This window comes from Solea solea, chromosome 4 (assembly GCF_958295425.1).
Source record: "Solea solea chromosome 4, fSolSol10.1, whole genome shotgun sequence".
Lineage (NCBI taxonomy): Eukaryota > Metazoa > Chordata > Actinopteri > Pleuronectiformes > Soleidae > Solea > Solea solea.
Window position 1 is genome coordinate 14,818,328 of NC_081137.1, and position 15,590 is coordinate 14,833,917.

Genomic DNA, 15,590 nt, shown 5'->3' on the forward strand with positions numbered 1-15,590 from the left:
TCTGATTGTGGCAGACTATCATTAAGTTACACACTTCTCACCAAACTCACACAGTGCAAGGAACCCGGGGTTCAGTTACAAGAGTGTTAATGAAAGAGGCTCCATTCTCCTTATTACAACCCAGTCAGCCATCAAATGACATTGAGGCTGTTATTTTAAGGTTGAAAAGGTTGCATGGTGTGACTTTAATGAGACACTTTCTGTTGATCAGTGTCACAAAGAATCCTCATTAAATTAAATGTTGGAAACGTCCAAGTAGAGGACATTAGCTGACATGCCTGAGCCCAAAATTTGCTCTAACCTTAACCTCAACTGTTGATGTGAAAATGGAACTTATTCCTCAATTGGGAAAATTGCAAACTTGGCTTTTGTCCCCAATTAGCTGGACTTGTCTGAAATTTGTCTCCTAAATTAGCCGCAGACACACACACATACATAATGGATTCCCTAGCCCCTTACCCTAACCTTAAATGCCTAACCCTAACCTTTAACCTTACCTAAACCTAATTCTAACCCTAAAACCAATACTAGTAGTAAAAGACCATTAAAGTTGTGTGGACCAGCTAGAATGTCCCCACAAAGTCAAAATGTCCTTACACAGATAAGTTTGGTCCACACAGCTTATTTAAGAAGTCCTACCTAACCTGAATCCTCACTCAGTACCTTACCTTAAAGTTGACCTATAACCACTATTCACGTTTCTCCTGACACAGTAATACAGACAGATGCTGAAACAATAACCATAAAGTCTCAGAGACCAGTGGACAGCCAACCAGAACACACTGGTGGTCACAAATGATCCACACAGCAGGAGAGAGACGAGATGAAGACATTCAAAAGGAAAAAAACATGTCCCTCAGCTGACCTTGATAATGGGAGTCGAGCTGCAGTGGCTTAATTTATCTCAACGTTCTTGCAGGAAAATGAGGTGAGAGGAAGTGAGGCGACATACCGTATGCATTTAGGGACGCGGTATAGGGAGGGCGCTGCTGTGTTAGTGCTGGAGGCAACGTTTTGGAAAACATTAACGTTTTTGATTCATTTGATTCCTAATGGCGCTTTGTGATTCATGTGTGTAAACAGCTGATGGGGACGAACATAAATGGCCAGTGAGTGTGAGGCATGACGCTGCTGTCATGTTTAAGTGTGTGGAAAAAAAGCTCTGTAAAAACTAATCTGTCATATGTCTCAAGGGCAGTCTCCTCCCTCTCTAATTCCTCGGTTTCATTTTTCAAATCGTCCATTTTTATTTTCACTTTTTATATACAGTCTATTTATTTAGGTAATTTCCCTAATAGCCATTTGTTCAGCTCTTCTAATTTGTTTTTCTGTATTACTGCAGCATGAGCCTTTTGTATTTATATAAGAAGCTGGGTCAGCTTTTTAGAGGCAGCCATTTTGGACCACCATGTTTTTACAATAGACCAAAATGGAAAATCTTTAGAGTTATGATGCTGACTGAAGGCTACAAAGGTTCTCCAACACACCAAGAAGGGACGGGTGAGGTGAGGGATATTCAGCCGCAACATGCAACTTCACTCATAAGTATTGCTAAGTTCGACACATTGTACCTTTAACTGATTCAATTAAGTAATTGTGTGTGCCCTTTTTGTTTTACATTATTTTTTTCCACACCTAATATGTATAAAGTACTGTATATTAAAAAAAAACACATTCTGTTCCTTTTCACACCATTTGAGTACGACTGTAACACTTCACATGACCAAAATAAGTTGAAGTTTTTACACAGATTGCTCCACGTTCCCTCCAACACAAATTACACCTGGCATTTTTGAAAACACTGCGTCTGTGTCCTCTGAGCGTCTTCGCTCCACATTAGTGAAGCAGTCGAGTCCACGTGCAAATGTCCTTCCACTGAAATGTTGTATTAAAAGCTCTCGAAAGGAAAGGAATGAACTATTAACTTGAAATTAACTTAATAATGATGGTGAAAGAAATCATAGATGGCAGAGTGTATAAGTGTATATTATAATATATATAATAAGAGCAGCATAAGTGCTGAGAACTCTATATTTCTGAAAGCAGTTGTTCAGCTTGCTAGTTGAATTGGATGAAATGTTAGAAAGCAGAAACACGCACACCATGATAATGAAAATGTTCAGTTTGAATGTATTGTATAATAATAGTTACATGCTTGTGTATTTATTGATTCAATTATGGGCACTTTTAAGTAAAATAGGTGGAGTTAATCTATGGAAAAACTGTGTTGAAGAGATGAAAACATGTCATTTTAAACAGATATAGAAAAGACAAATTGTGTCCCTCTAATTTGTTCATTTATTACTATTGTGTGCTTTGAACGTTGTTGTTTTTTTCTTAGTTGATATACTATACAGTCTTTTGATAATTAATTTGTCGTTGTATGGTTTATCATATTCACCGACTGCTGATTGAATACAGACAGACAGACAGACGGACAGACGACTACCTGTGATTCATACATTTCTCATAAAGATCACAGAAACACTCTCACCTGAATCACAAACTCGTGATCTCAACAGAGCCTCACACGTCTTTTCCAAGGCATCCCCCCCTCTCACAATGGCACTGCAGCTATTATCAGCCTCTTCTTTTATCTCGAACCTTCACAGCTGGTTCTTGTCATCTTGAGTAAATGACAGCAGTGGGATCCTGGGTGAACAATCAGCACAAGCAGGAGTCAGAGCAGAGAGAGGAGACGCAGTAGGAGGGAAGGAACAGGAGGGTGAGGTGAGAGGGGTGAGGAGAGCTGACTCACTCTGGTGTGGGGGCTTTGGTTTGGTGGCGCAGAGGGGCACTGAATCATCTGTTACCTTATTGAACATTTCCTCTATTTGATGTCATTATCGCCACGGTGATCATCTCTCCCGTCATCAGCACCCTCCCCGAGACTCCAGATTATAAGCAAGTGGAGCAATGGAGGAAATAGAGAGGAACACCAGAGGCTGAGGGGCTTCTGAGGTCAAAACCAAGTGTACAAGAGGAAATAAACAGAAGAGAGACATACCCGTGTTGTCTGGCCACAAAAGCACAGAAATGGACTCAATATTAGAGTAGAAAAGAGCCAACATGAACTTGAGATGGTTTGGTCACGTGCAGAGGAGGAATAGGGATTATATTGTACAGAGGATGTTAAAAATGGAGCAGCCAGGCAGGAGGAAAAGAGAAAGACCACAGAGGAGGTTCATGGATGCTGTGAAGGAGGACATGAGGACAGTTGGTGTAACAGAACAGGACACAAGAAAGAGGGCAAGATGGAGGCAGATGCAAACATGAACATACTGTACGGGGAATTTGTAAAAAAAAAAAATCTGCTGGAGGCGAGTGTGTGGGCTTTAACATAAACTATGTCACTTTTCACCATTAAAATAACTCAAAATGCTGAAAAATGTTCTATATTTTGTTTTTATTTTGGTCAGCATTCAATGTCTAACCTGCTTTAATGTCTCTGCTACACTTTCATGGAGATAAGAAATTATCGGCAATACTGGTTAGTGAGCGTATTTGGTTTTGTTTTTGTATTTTATTGTGTGTATTTGTCACCAATGGCTCACGACTACAAGAAGTGACAATTCCCATGACCCCAAACCATTACCTGATGTTATTGTTTTGATTGAGAGTCACAGCAAATCAACCCTTGTGTCCTCTTCTGCTACACCAACTGTCCTGATGTCCCGCTTCACATCATCCATGAAGCTCCTCCTCCTCTGTGGTCTTCCTCTTTTCCTCCTTCGAGTTAGAGAAGAATGAGTCATTTTTGAACACATACCAAGTAGTGAATGTGACCTAGGCACTTATCTATACCCGGGGGAAACTTTGGGGATTGGGTGCCTTTGAAATGGCGACCTTCTGGTAACGCGCCCATTTCCTTTCCTCTTGGCCATGGCTTGTCTGGCAGCTCCATCCTTAACATTACATTACATTACATGACATTACATGTCATTTAGCAGACGCTTTTATCGCTTTTATCCAAAGCGACTTACAACAACGTCTTAACATTCTTATATCCCTCCTCTATGACCAAACCATCTCAACCCTGACTCCCTTTAATTCCAAACCATTCAACCGGAGCTGTCCCTCGAAAATGCTCGTTTTAAATCCCATCCATCCTGGTCAGATTGAGAGACACCTGACAGCAGAAATGATTCAGTGCAAACCAAGGGATCAATACATTATTTCATGCTTTACAGGAATTCTCTGTTGAGCCAGTGCATCATAAAAATGACATCAGAAGTTACATTCAAGTAATTTCTATTTTAATTACAAATGAACCACATTTCAACCCAAGCTGTACTTTTGTTGATTTTTTCTTTCTTCCATACCTTCAATGTGCCATGCATACAAAATCAAAATCAGTATCCATCTGTTAGTGCCCAATGAAGTTTACATTTGTAAGGAGTAAATATCAAAGTCTTTTTTTTTTCTTTTGTGCAATTAATATTCACAGATATGTACATTCAAATTAGTCAGCTTCGAATATCAAGCATCCTTGCGAAAAAAGAAACCAACATTAAAAGTAAAAAGTTACAAAAAACCTCAAATTAAACAATATATTTCTCTTTAAAATATAATTAATAATTATTCCACGAACATGAGTTAAATTATGATTGCTTCATTTTTAACCATAGGCACGTTGTAGATAGGTGAGGCATTGTAGAAGCCAAATGCAGGAACTATTAACTCTTCCTCTTTTCCCACTGCAGCCAATGCTTGTGTAAACAAAATCACTGATCTATCACTGGGTCCTTGTACGGACCGGTTCAAAAGTAAAAAAAGAAAATAAAAAAAGAAACTGAACAATGTCTAAAGGTGTCTTTTGCTCCAGCGTCTCACAGGGTTTCTGATACGTGACTAACAGAAACAGAACTCTGTCACGGATGTTTCATGGCTCACAATGACTGGTTTCTTTGGTATAAAACCACCACCATCTCTTACAGCTAAAAACCTCTCCATCTGAAGTTCTTACAGCGATGATTGGAAAACACTCTCTTTGTAACGAAATGCACCAACAGTCTAAACTGTACGAGTGTATATATGATATTTACGACTGATATTATGTACGAATATGTGACTGATGTGGCTTCGACTGGATTTCAGTTTTTATCGCATGTAGAGTTAAAATCACATTATAACATCTGAGGAAGCTTCACACCAAATGTGTGTGTGTGTGTGATTACAAAAGATGATGTTACTCAGTACTTAAGAACCCAGCCTTCTCAGCTTTAGCTGTGTTAAAGGTGGACAAGTGGATTGGGTCAGTCACCTTCCTATTTATCAATGGATAAGCTTTGATTCTTAACAGTGGCAAGATTTTCTGTCTCGAACTATGATATTGGCATTTGAGCGATTCTTTTTCCGAAGTGGAACATCATAGTGTCATAGACTACGATTAATGATTCAGACTGCTGAAATCTAAGTATACATTAAATAAAGCAATTAATAATAAAAAAAGAAAAAAAAATGGTGGATAAAACCATGAATTCAGGATGTCCCAATGAAAATGCTTTGACATATTAACAGAATAATGTGGAGGAATGCATTGCAATGGTGTAATACCACAGTTTTCCCTCAGCTGTAATGTTAATTCTTATCCTATGCAAAGATTTTAGCGACTGTACGTGAGTATCACCCTCATCTTGTTCAGTCTGATTAAACTAATATCAATCAGAAGTGGGGCTCTCTTCTAACTACACTAGCAGGAAGTTGCGGATGTGATGCGTGTTTCGGATATTTAGGATGATGTAATGATCCTGATTTCCACCCAGAGCCCCAAAAATGCCATCGTCTACCTCTGCTGCCTGAGAAGCAAAGGAGGAATGAGAGAAAAGGTTGGGCTAAAAGGACAGAAGGACGGAAAGGAAGGAGTGGAGTGGAGGGAGCTACTAGGTCAGTACTCTCTCCCAGTGGTGACTAATGAGACTCTTCTGTCCTGGACAGTATTTTTAGGATGCTCTACATGTCCACCGAGGCACGCAAGTCACCAAGGTGACCTGTTTTCAGCATCATCAACTATGTGAAGTGGCTAATGTTGAGGATGGAGATAATGAAAACCAGGGACAAAAAGGAATAATGTAGCAAAGGTCAAGAATTTGGCACGCATCATGTCCTTTTGCATGGCATCTTCAAGTAAAAACATAGGGAAAAAAAATAATAATAATGATTCTGTTCCTGTTCCAGTGAATGGACATGCTGATATACTGGATTCACCTAAGGCAAAAAGGATTGTAAATAAGTGTGGAAAGTGCGCTGTGTGTCCCCACCACCATCACCGCCACAGCTCATGTCCACAGCACTTCAGGGAGTTACCAGTGTGGAAGGCGGGGGACAGGGGGGTCCTGTTAGAAGAAAATTACTGAGTGGTCAGAGAGAGGCTTCCCCTCCATCACATCTCTGCACCTTGACCAGAGTAAACTGGCCAAGGCACGACGTGTCCCCTTCAGATTGCTCTTTTCCTCGTCCTCCTCGTCCTCCTCGTCCTCCTCCTCTCTCTGGAGATAGCTCAGGGGGACATGTTGAGTAGCTTGGTAGATTTATTGGGGTAATTTATAGCCAGGCTGATGGCAGCGATGTTCTTCAGAGCCTAAAAAAAAAAACAATAAAAAAAGTGCATTAGTAAGTGAATGAAACAAAGGAACTGGCACAAGGAGAAAAATCCAGCAGTGAGATGTTATGTTCTGTATCAACGTCCTGCTCTGCATGTTGAGTGATGACGAAAAGGCAAAGTGAGGGTGGATAAATGATGTGAGGACACCAGCGTGGTTTACTTCACCTTCTTTAAAAGCTAAGTGCTTGACAGATTGTGCTGAGCTGCAGACAGTGCTGTAGTTTTCTTCCTTGGCATCCGTTCACCTCCAGCTGCAGGTTGGTGCTTGTGTTGTTTACTTAAAGTGTCCTGCATTGGTTTAGTGCTCTAACTGACCAGAGCACTTCTTCAGTTGGTATGGATTTTTCAGGGGGAGAATTTGTTATAGTTGAGGTGTCATTTGTTTTCGAAATGTTTGACAAGTGCTCTTTCATTCAGCTCTTTTTTTTTATTTGAATTCACTGAAGAATCTCCAGAGGATAAATACCTTTCTTTAACATCACCTGCAGCTTAAAATCTTACACGGCATGAAATTCAATTATTTATTTCACTATTTCAGAGTTTCCTAATATTTCTGTCTGCAAAGGAGGGACAGCAGAGGGGTGGAGGTACAGCTACAGAGCTCTTAAGGCTTAAATAAAACACAATTCCACCGTAACCGCTGTACTTATATATAATTTTAGATCATAAACAGAGGACAGGGTTCCCACACCTTGGGCGATATCAAGTTCAAGGACTTTTAAAAGACTTTCCAGGACCAATGTCCTCATATTCAAGATCTGAATGTGCTGAAACAGCTTAAGATTGGAGGGGCAACTGCCGCTTTGCCCATGGCGTTCACTTTTATTGATTTGCTGCAAGCTCTGCATCTGGCCAAGTGATTGTCCTTGAGATCTTGGACAAGCCGGTCTTTGTAATTTTTTTTGTTGAGCCAGAGATCTTAGAATTTACATTTCCCGAGCGTCACGTAATTTCCTTCCTCTTGCTTAAAGTTACTTGTTCATTGTTCTGCATGGAATCTCATGGCCACGGCAGAGAAAGACAGTGTAAAGTGTCTACAACACCGCTAGGAATTAGGACTCACTGTCTGTTCTACGTAGGCCTCGTCTACGCACATCAAGCAATGCAGGACGCATGAAACAGTAGGTGGTGTTGTAACAAACAGGGGCACATTGACAGATACCTAAATATCAACTTTACTTCTTTCTTGCAAAGAACGCAAGTACTATCAATGAGCCATCTCTTTAGGGTAATTTTCAATACTTTTGAGGGTCTTGGATTTTTTTTTTATTCACAAACTTTCAAGGATTTCAAGGACCTGAGGGAACCCTAAGAGGAAGACATTAACATATCTCCATAATGTGACTCAGATTGGGATATTGCACATATCTTAATCTGCTTGTTGCCCATGTTGAGTGTAGCCTTGTTTAGGTCATCAGAGCATAGCGTTAACGTGTCAGACTCTTATCCAGACTAATCTCTTAATCTGGTTTATAATGAAGTTTGCTCTCCAAATAAGCGTGGTCATTGCGATCTAGGTTTAATAGAGTGAACAACAGGACAAATAAAAGTCAGTGAGTAGAAGTGAACAACATCCTCTAAACAATCTGCAGTCTGTGTAGAAAAATGAAATTAGCAAAAGCAGAGCACTGCAAACCTCTGCCAAAGGTGCTCATTTTCCCACACTTAAAATTAAATATTGTTTTCAAAAACTAAATTTGGATCACCACCACAGTGAAATAATTTCTTCCTTCAGCCAAAACCTACATCATAACTTTTATGCTGCTCAAAAACAGATGGCAGAAAAAAGCAAAACATCCTTGGTAAAGAAGAAAAAATAAATGTGTCCTAATGTGAATGTAGTCCATAGTTAAACACAGGCAAAAATGTTTTGTATTGGGCAGCTTTGCAACATAGTCCTTTATACCTCAGCTAATTTAATCTTGGACTCAATCATTGTTATAATTATAGTTATGATTTAACTAGATGAGCTAAGTCACCCATGGTTTTGTTTTCAAGGTATTCAAGGACAGGTATTGGGTAACTGCTCAACAGAGCCACCCACAGTGTTTTTTCATCACCCACAATCCTCTGCTCCTGTTGCTGCCTTCAGGTTCCTCTGCTGTTACACTGGGTCCCGAGTACAGAGCTGTGGCTCGCATGTTGCCACAAATGCTAATGGACTGTAATTACCAAGTGCATTAGTCCTAAGTGCGGCCCAGACATTCAAAACAAGGGGAGGGAGGCACCAAGGGATCTGCTGGGTGTCAGCACAGCTTGGTGATTCACTAGCAAGAGAGACTCTGGCTGCGAGCTAAAGACCATTCAGTCAATGGGACTGCGTGGTTAAGTAAGAGAGTTGCATAATATCACAACATTTCAGGGTGCAGGCAACTACTCTGAGGTTTCCTACACATCAGAAAACAGCTCCCAAGTGAAACAATCAGAGATGACCTGAAGGAGCACGGTGTGGATGAAAGTCTTTACATATATAAAGGCAAGCGTTTTATGTCAAGACAAACAAAGAGTAAAAGTCTTACCATAGCAGTGTGATTGAGGAGCTGCTCATCAGTAGTCATGGCTAATAAGTACTCCTGAAGGATGCCCTTTGCCTGGGGAATGGATCAAAGGTTGTTAATAATTAGTACTTCATTTCACACAGCATCCCCACAAGCAGCTTCCAAAAGAAACACAGTGAGCCACACAGGTAACATAAGTAGATAAAAGAAGAGAATGAACTTCCTGAGACACACCATCATAAGAGGTTACATAATGAGATGAATGCAGTCATACATGAGGCTTGGTTCCCTAACCGTTCTTCCCTTTCATCTCAGTGTCAGACTGAACAGTGGAATGTTGGAAAACTTCTTCAAAGTTATAAACAAACTGAAAACATCTTCCACTGAAGCCCAGTGGAAAGACGTACCTTGTCTTAAATAAGCAGAAGGAGTTGGGGAAAACAGATAAGGCTACAGAGAAAAAACTGCATAGAGGCTAAATGGACTGAGACAGGCCAAATGGAGCTGAAGACACAGTCCAGAGCCAGAGTCCGTCATCCATCTCACAGCACCCCAGATGTTTATGCTGGGCAATATCCTCGGACAATTTGTACAGTCAATAGCACATGCCATACTGTTTTGATTCCTAAATATAACTAACTTCCTGGGGTACAGAGTGCACTGAATCTTTGTCAATATGGCCATGATCGACATGTGGCTGCAAGAAATTCAAAGACGAGACGCTAGTAGGTAAATGATGCTGGTGACCTAAAAGAATCGCCTTCTGGCCTCAGAACTGTGATGACCACAGATGTGTCATAATTAGTCATTCATGATTTTATAGGTCACATAAAGCTGATGAACTGTTCTATTAATTATCAATGCACTTAAGCTCATATGTCAACAAGACACAACTGACAATCTTTACTGTTGGGGAGGAAGCTGACAGATGGTGCACTGTGTTCCAAGTAGAGCAGTGATCCTCACAGATGTTTCCCTCTATATATTAGCACTGCAGCAGTCCTGTCACATTATGACGTGATGTGATGTGGACAACAGTCCAGGTTCACTTAGGGTCCAGACGGAAATTATTTGCAACTGGACGTTTAAATGTCTCCTGCAAACAGGCTCCCATTGTCCCAAATGTCAGTCACACTAGTGTCTACTCCAAAAGTCTATTCTAAATGGGAACATAATTTACAAAACTGACATGATGTTTTATTGAAGATGGCCTGACACTAGCCATTGAGACCATTAACTAAGCTTAAATTTACATTATAAATCAACTGATAAGTGGGCTCATTTTCTAATAGACCATTCCATTCCATTCAAACGGAGTTCTTTTTGCAGCAATCAACACTGGCTTTTAGTGGCTATTCAGACTTAAAACCACATACTGAACCAAGGACAACACAGCTGTCTGCAACTCACTTCAACCACTGCTACAAAACACAGAAAGTGTGTGTGTATACTAGTGAGACCTCCATCTCAGTATCTTTCAAATACTGAATTCATTTTGTGAGGCTTAAAACCACTGAGCGTGGACGCTGAGTGCTTCTACTGCCCCCTAGTGGTTTGTCAACGTGCAACGCTCCACCTGAGCATCTGGTTCGCCCTCTCATTCAACTGTTTTCAGTGGGTGCAGATGGGAGCACAGAATCCGTCATGAATGAAAAGTCGGATGATGTAATTCTACTGTCAGATCAGCAGCCTCAGGCCTCCACGACAGTCCTGAAGAGAGCAACTTTTCGGAGACTGCCTGGTTCAATTACATCCACACAGATGGGAAACTCCAGGCTGACAACGTGCTCACAGTCCTTGAGACGTCTCTTAATTAATAATTTATGACAATGTAGAAGGCGAGAGAACCCAAGCTCATCGCAGAATGGATACAATCTCTTGCTCTCCCAAGCTGTGTGGGACTCTGCTGCCTGGCAGATGGCAGGGCCAGGCTTTGGCTCAATGCCCAGCACAGAACAGGTGGGTTGAAGAAAAACATGCTAATCTCACTGAGAGACATATACAGACAGAGAGTTGGGGGGGGGGGTAAAGGTTAAGAATAAAATGTTCAGTAATTACTACTCTCCTCTTTTCATTCAAATTGCCTCATTCTGCACATGCCATTGTATCAAACCATTAGGATAAAGCTGAAAATGGACAGGTTGTATTGAAGGAGGGCAGCATGGAAAGATGGTTCCTATTCGGGCTGCACGATTCTAGAGAAAATGTGAATCACATTTTTTTTTTTTTGCTTAGAACTGAGATCACGATTCTCTGAAATCTCAAATCAAAAACACTGTTTTCTTTAGGCCCTGAACATGGCTCTGCATGATGGGCTTATTGTTATTATTATTATATTGTAGTGGCTTAAGTGACATATGGGTTTCCACTAGCTCAACACGTGACGTCATAACCAGGGAAAATGCTCTACTGAATCATGTGATGTAAAGGCACTTGTTGAGAGGCAGTGACAAGGCTGAGAAACTCCCGAGAGGAAGATAGGATTGTTTATTTGCGATGCAGCTCATGAAATAAAATGCAGAAGAATCGTTGAAATTAGATCATGTGTAGTTTTTTTAACGTTTTTTTGTGCAGCCCTAGTTCCTACACATTCACTGTCGTTGAATCCACTTTACATGCTGCCTAGAGTCAATAATGTTGTGAGCACAAGAGAAAAAACAAACATGACTAAATAAATATGTAAATGTCACTTTTCCACACACCCAGCTTCTACAACAACACATACACAGGTCTCACAAAACATGAGACCTGTTTTTTTGACCTTGTGTGCACATGTACCTGTGTGTGCCTATGTGTGTTTGTGTGTGCATCACTCACCATAGCTCGGGCCTCTGCAATAAAGAAGAGTTCAGTGAGGGCTCTGTGAAGAGGCAGCAGCACAGTGATACAGGTGGGATCCTGGTTAAGGGTGTTTTCCATAGTCATGAAGAGCTGCCACAGAGGTCGCAGCAGTGTCAGCTCACAGGCTCTGGAGAGACAAAAAAATTCTGTTCTGTTCTTTTTCTGCTGGAAGCAAAAACTGAAAATTAAACTAATGTCCACTAACTGAACATTACCTTCTGAAACATAATCATTGAATTAATCATAATATTTACAACACTATGTGAAGTACACTATTATTAACACATATACACATTTACAAGGCAACGTGTGTCTGGAGAACTACACATATAAAACGGTTTTATTGTAAATAAATTTGAACTCTTTCACGTTAATATCTCTAATGAGTCCCTCCTCAGTCTACATTATGAACTGGAGGATTCAATTTGCATGACTTTACATGAGTGGCTTACATCGTCATTGTGGTGACAGCTAATGACGTGACTGCACTGCCATCTTTGTTCTTACATGTTTGATGTCAGGCAGTGGCTGGGTTATTCTGCATATATGCAAATCCCTAAACACATCCGTAACCTCATTTCCGTGGTGATGACTACTACTAATACCCCGGAACTACGTGAGGGATTATTGACGGCTTTTATGAAAACCCTGTGTGGCAAAACACACTGACGAGGTAAAAATTTGTACTGGATCTGGTACAGGATTGATACCCAAATTTGGATTTATGTGACAATATAATCCAAAAAAAATGTAAAAGTATTTAAATCATGACAGAAAGTGTGAAAAGAAAGAAATTGGAAAGAAAAGTGTATAATCATGGCCAGGCTTACGTCTCGGATTGACACTGCAGGAGGCGGAGCAACAAGTGAATGGCTTTGAGTCGCTGGTTCCCAGTCTGGCGACAGGCCACACCCACCTGCCACTCCCATATGTCAGCCAGTGGCAGGTGACTGAGCACTTGATCATCAGCTAACATTTGTTTCAGGATCTCAAACCCTAATTAGAGACAAGGAAATGTTCAGAGAGAATGACAATTCGATCCAGCTGAGTAATCATAATGTTGAGCTTCATCTGTGCAGAGTAACTGAAGCCGCTTTCACAAATGTAAAGTTGTGTATCAGCTTTAATGTAAGGTACCTGTCTGAAATCGTCCTCTGTGGCCTCCTGTAACAGTGAATTTGTAGCCCCACTCGGTGTTGCTCATATCCGACATAAATCTGTAGTACACCGTATCACCTGAGGGAAAACCACACATCAATCACATATGGTGCACATAATTATTCAATCGCAGATACTTTACATTGAAGGAAATGAAAAGAAATTATCGATCTTGAAGAAATGGCCTCACCAGGGATCTCAAAATCAGACCATTTCTGAGGAGAGCCACTGAAATTGTGGACATCCTGGACAAAATCACTGGTGCTGGACATGGTGAGCTCATCACAGCCTTCTTCTGTGTAGCAACGGGAGTCAAATTTTATGGACAGGTAGATGGCCCCTGGGATGTGCACCTTGTCCTGCAAAGAGATGATGGACATAACTTAGTCTTCAAGTTAACAGAAACAAGGATATATATTATTCCGATCATCATTAAATGATCCTGAGAAAAAAGTAGGATAAATGAGAAGATGGAAAACTTGGGTTATGGCTGGTGAGGACCAAAAATATGAAATTTTCTAACCTCAAAGTTGGTGTTGTTGTCATATGGGTGTTTGGACTCTTTCATCTGCACAGCCATACCCGGCTCCTCCATGAACTGGCAAGCAGTGAGAGACAGACTGCACAGCATACTCTGACTGCAACCCTTCAGCACCCTCTGGAGAATCTGATCATAAACAGAGCATCACAATCAGCAATGTGATATGGGTAACCTTTGCATACAAGACAAACTTTCACTTAACCAACTGAACCACTCTTGTACTTACCCTCTCCCAGAGAGGCCTCTCTTCCAGCTGCATCAGCATGTCCAGGATGTAAGCCATGTGTGAGGCACCACTCAGTTCCAGTGCCTCCTCGCTGAGTGCAGCTTCCGCAGGCCAGTCAGCCAGCAGAGAGGCCAGCACATGCCTGGCATACAGCGTTGCAATGGCTTGGTTGACCTTCACCAGATATTGACGCACTGCCCGATTGCTGCGCACATCCAGTTCCTTGTGCAAGAGAGCTGAGCTTTTGGTGCGCCTCTGTTTGGCATAGCTGAGCTGGAGGTCACTCTCTGAATAAGTGATGAGCTTCTGGGCCACTACGTTGAGCTCATCTGTGGCCTTTTCACAGTGACTGGGTTTCGACTGTGGGAGGAAGGTATTGATGAGGATATGTAAGGTAACATGGCAAAACTTTTCCTCAAACTTTCTGTCATTGTATCATTATTTTTGTATATATGCATATTGTACTGCATTGTATTGTATTGGTATTGTAATTCCAAATTCCAAACAGCCTTTACCAAATAAAAAAACAAGCACAGCTGTGACTGAAATATTATTGAATGTAGTTAGCTGCTCATAATGTTTGCTGTTTAGAAGCATAAAAGTCGTACCACGCAGGACACCACAATCATATCAGTGTCCACAGCCCTGGTGTTCCTCTCCTCCGAGTGAGGCCGTCTGTTCGGCTGCCACTTCTGAGCCAGCGTGCGAATTGTCTCATCTGTTTTGATCTCTTCGCCATCAAATCTGACAACAACAGAAAGGCACAATGCATAAAATGGAGGCAGGTTTGAAATGTAGAAATGTTTTTCGCCAGGAAATTCTCTCTGTGGGAAATGTGGGGCTAACCTCTTTTGTACTTCCAGGAAGAAAGAGTCGGTTCTCTTCATTTGCAACTCGTACATTGCCCGCAGGATGGGCAGAGGGGCGTTTAAGGCATCATGGGTGATCTGTGTTGAAAACAATGATTTAGGATTATTTCACATCATATTATATTCACTCACGAGCCACTTGTGGAAGAAAGTTGATCTACAGTAAATGTCTTTGAACATAGCATGGTTGTTGGTGACAGATCGGCTGGTCTGAGTTTTTCTGAAACTGCTGATCTACTGAGATTATCTACTGACAACTATCTCTAATTTTTACTGAGAAGGGCCCAAAAAATTCCAGTGAGCTGCTATTCTCTGAGTGCTTTTTTGATGCTTGAGGTCAGAGTAAAATGCCAAGTCTGGTTTAAAATGATAGCAGGGCAAAAGTAACTGCAGGAGCCACACACTGAATCTTGACGCAGTTGGGCTACATGCAGCAGAAGACCACACCAGGTGCCACACCTGCCACTTTGTTAGTTTACCCCTGTACCTAATAAATTGTAGTATCCTTCATCACCTGGAAGCAAATCTTGGTCTCCTCATCGAGACCTTCTAAAGGATCTGGCCTGTTGACATCAGCTTCATCAGTGCAGCAACTGGAATGGTCTGAGTCATGCTCCTTGTCCTGCTCTCTTTGGTCTCTCTCTGGGTCCTGGGCCATGGAGTGGATCTCCCTTTTTGAGGAGTAGAGCATGATGGAGAGAATCTCGAGGTCTCGCAGCAACCAGAGCTTGCTAAAGCCCGTCCCCTTGCTGCACTTCCTCACCAGAAGCTGGGTCAGTCCTGACTGCTGGATGGCCTCTTGAGATTGCTCCACTCCATGTTTCTATGCAGGAAAAAGAAGGAAAAAAACAAA

General features: G+C 41.4%; 1 protein-coding gene across 1 annotated transcript in view; it reads right to left on the minus strand.

Moving 5' to 3' along the window:
- Positions 1–4,234: 4,234 nt before the first annotated feature.
- Positions 4,235–15,590, minus strand: part of zzef1 (zinc finger, ZZ-type with EF hand domain 1) — a 30,461-nt gene continuing 19,105 nt past the window's right edge. Inside the window, exons 44-54 of the mRNA XM_058626909.1 lie at positions 15,252–15,560; positions 14,715–14,815; positions 14,477–14,612; positions 13,869–14,228; positions 13,625–13,768; positions 13,292–13,460; positions 13,081–13,179; positions 12,774–12,939; positions 11,920–12,070; positions 9,124–9,195; positions 4,235–6,580 (exon numbers count right to left, since the gene is read on the minus strand). Coding sequence (XP_058482892.1) covers positions 6,500–6,580; positions 9,124–9,195; positions 11,920–12,070; positions 12,774–12,939; positions 13,081–13,179; positions 13,292–13,460; positions 13,625–13,768; positions 13,869–14,228; positions 14,477–14,612; positions 14,715–14,815; positions 15,252–15,560 — 1,788 coding nt within the window. The 3' untranslated portion in view covers positions 4,235–6,499. The remainder of the gene's footprint in view (positions 6,581–9,123; positions 9,196–11,919; positions 12,071–12,773; positions 12,940–13,080; positions 13,180–13,291; positions 13,461–13,624; positions 13,769–13,868; positions 14,229–14,476; positions 14,613–14,714; positions 14,816–15,251; positions 15,561–15,590) is intronic.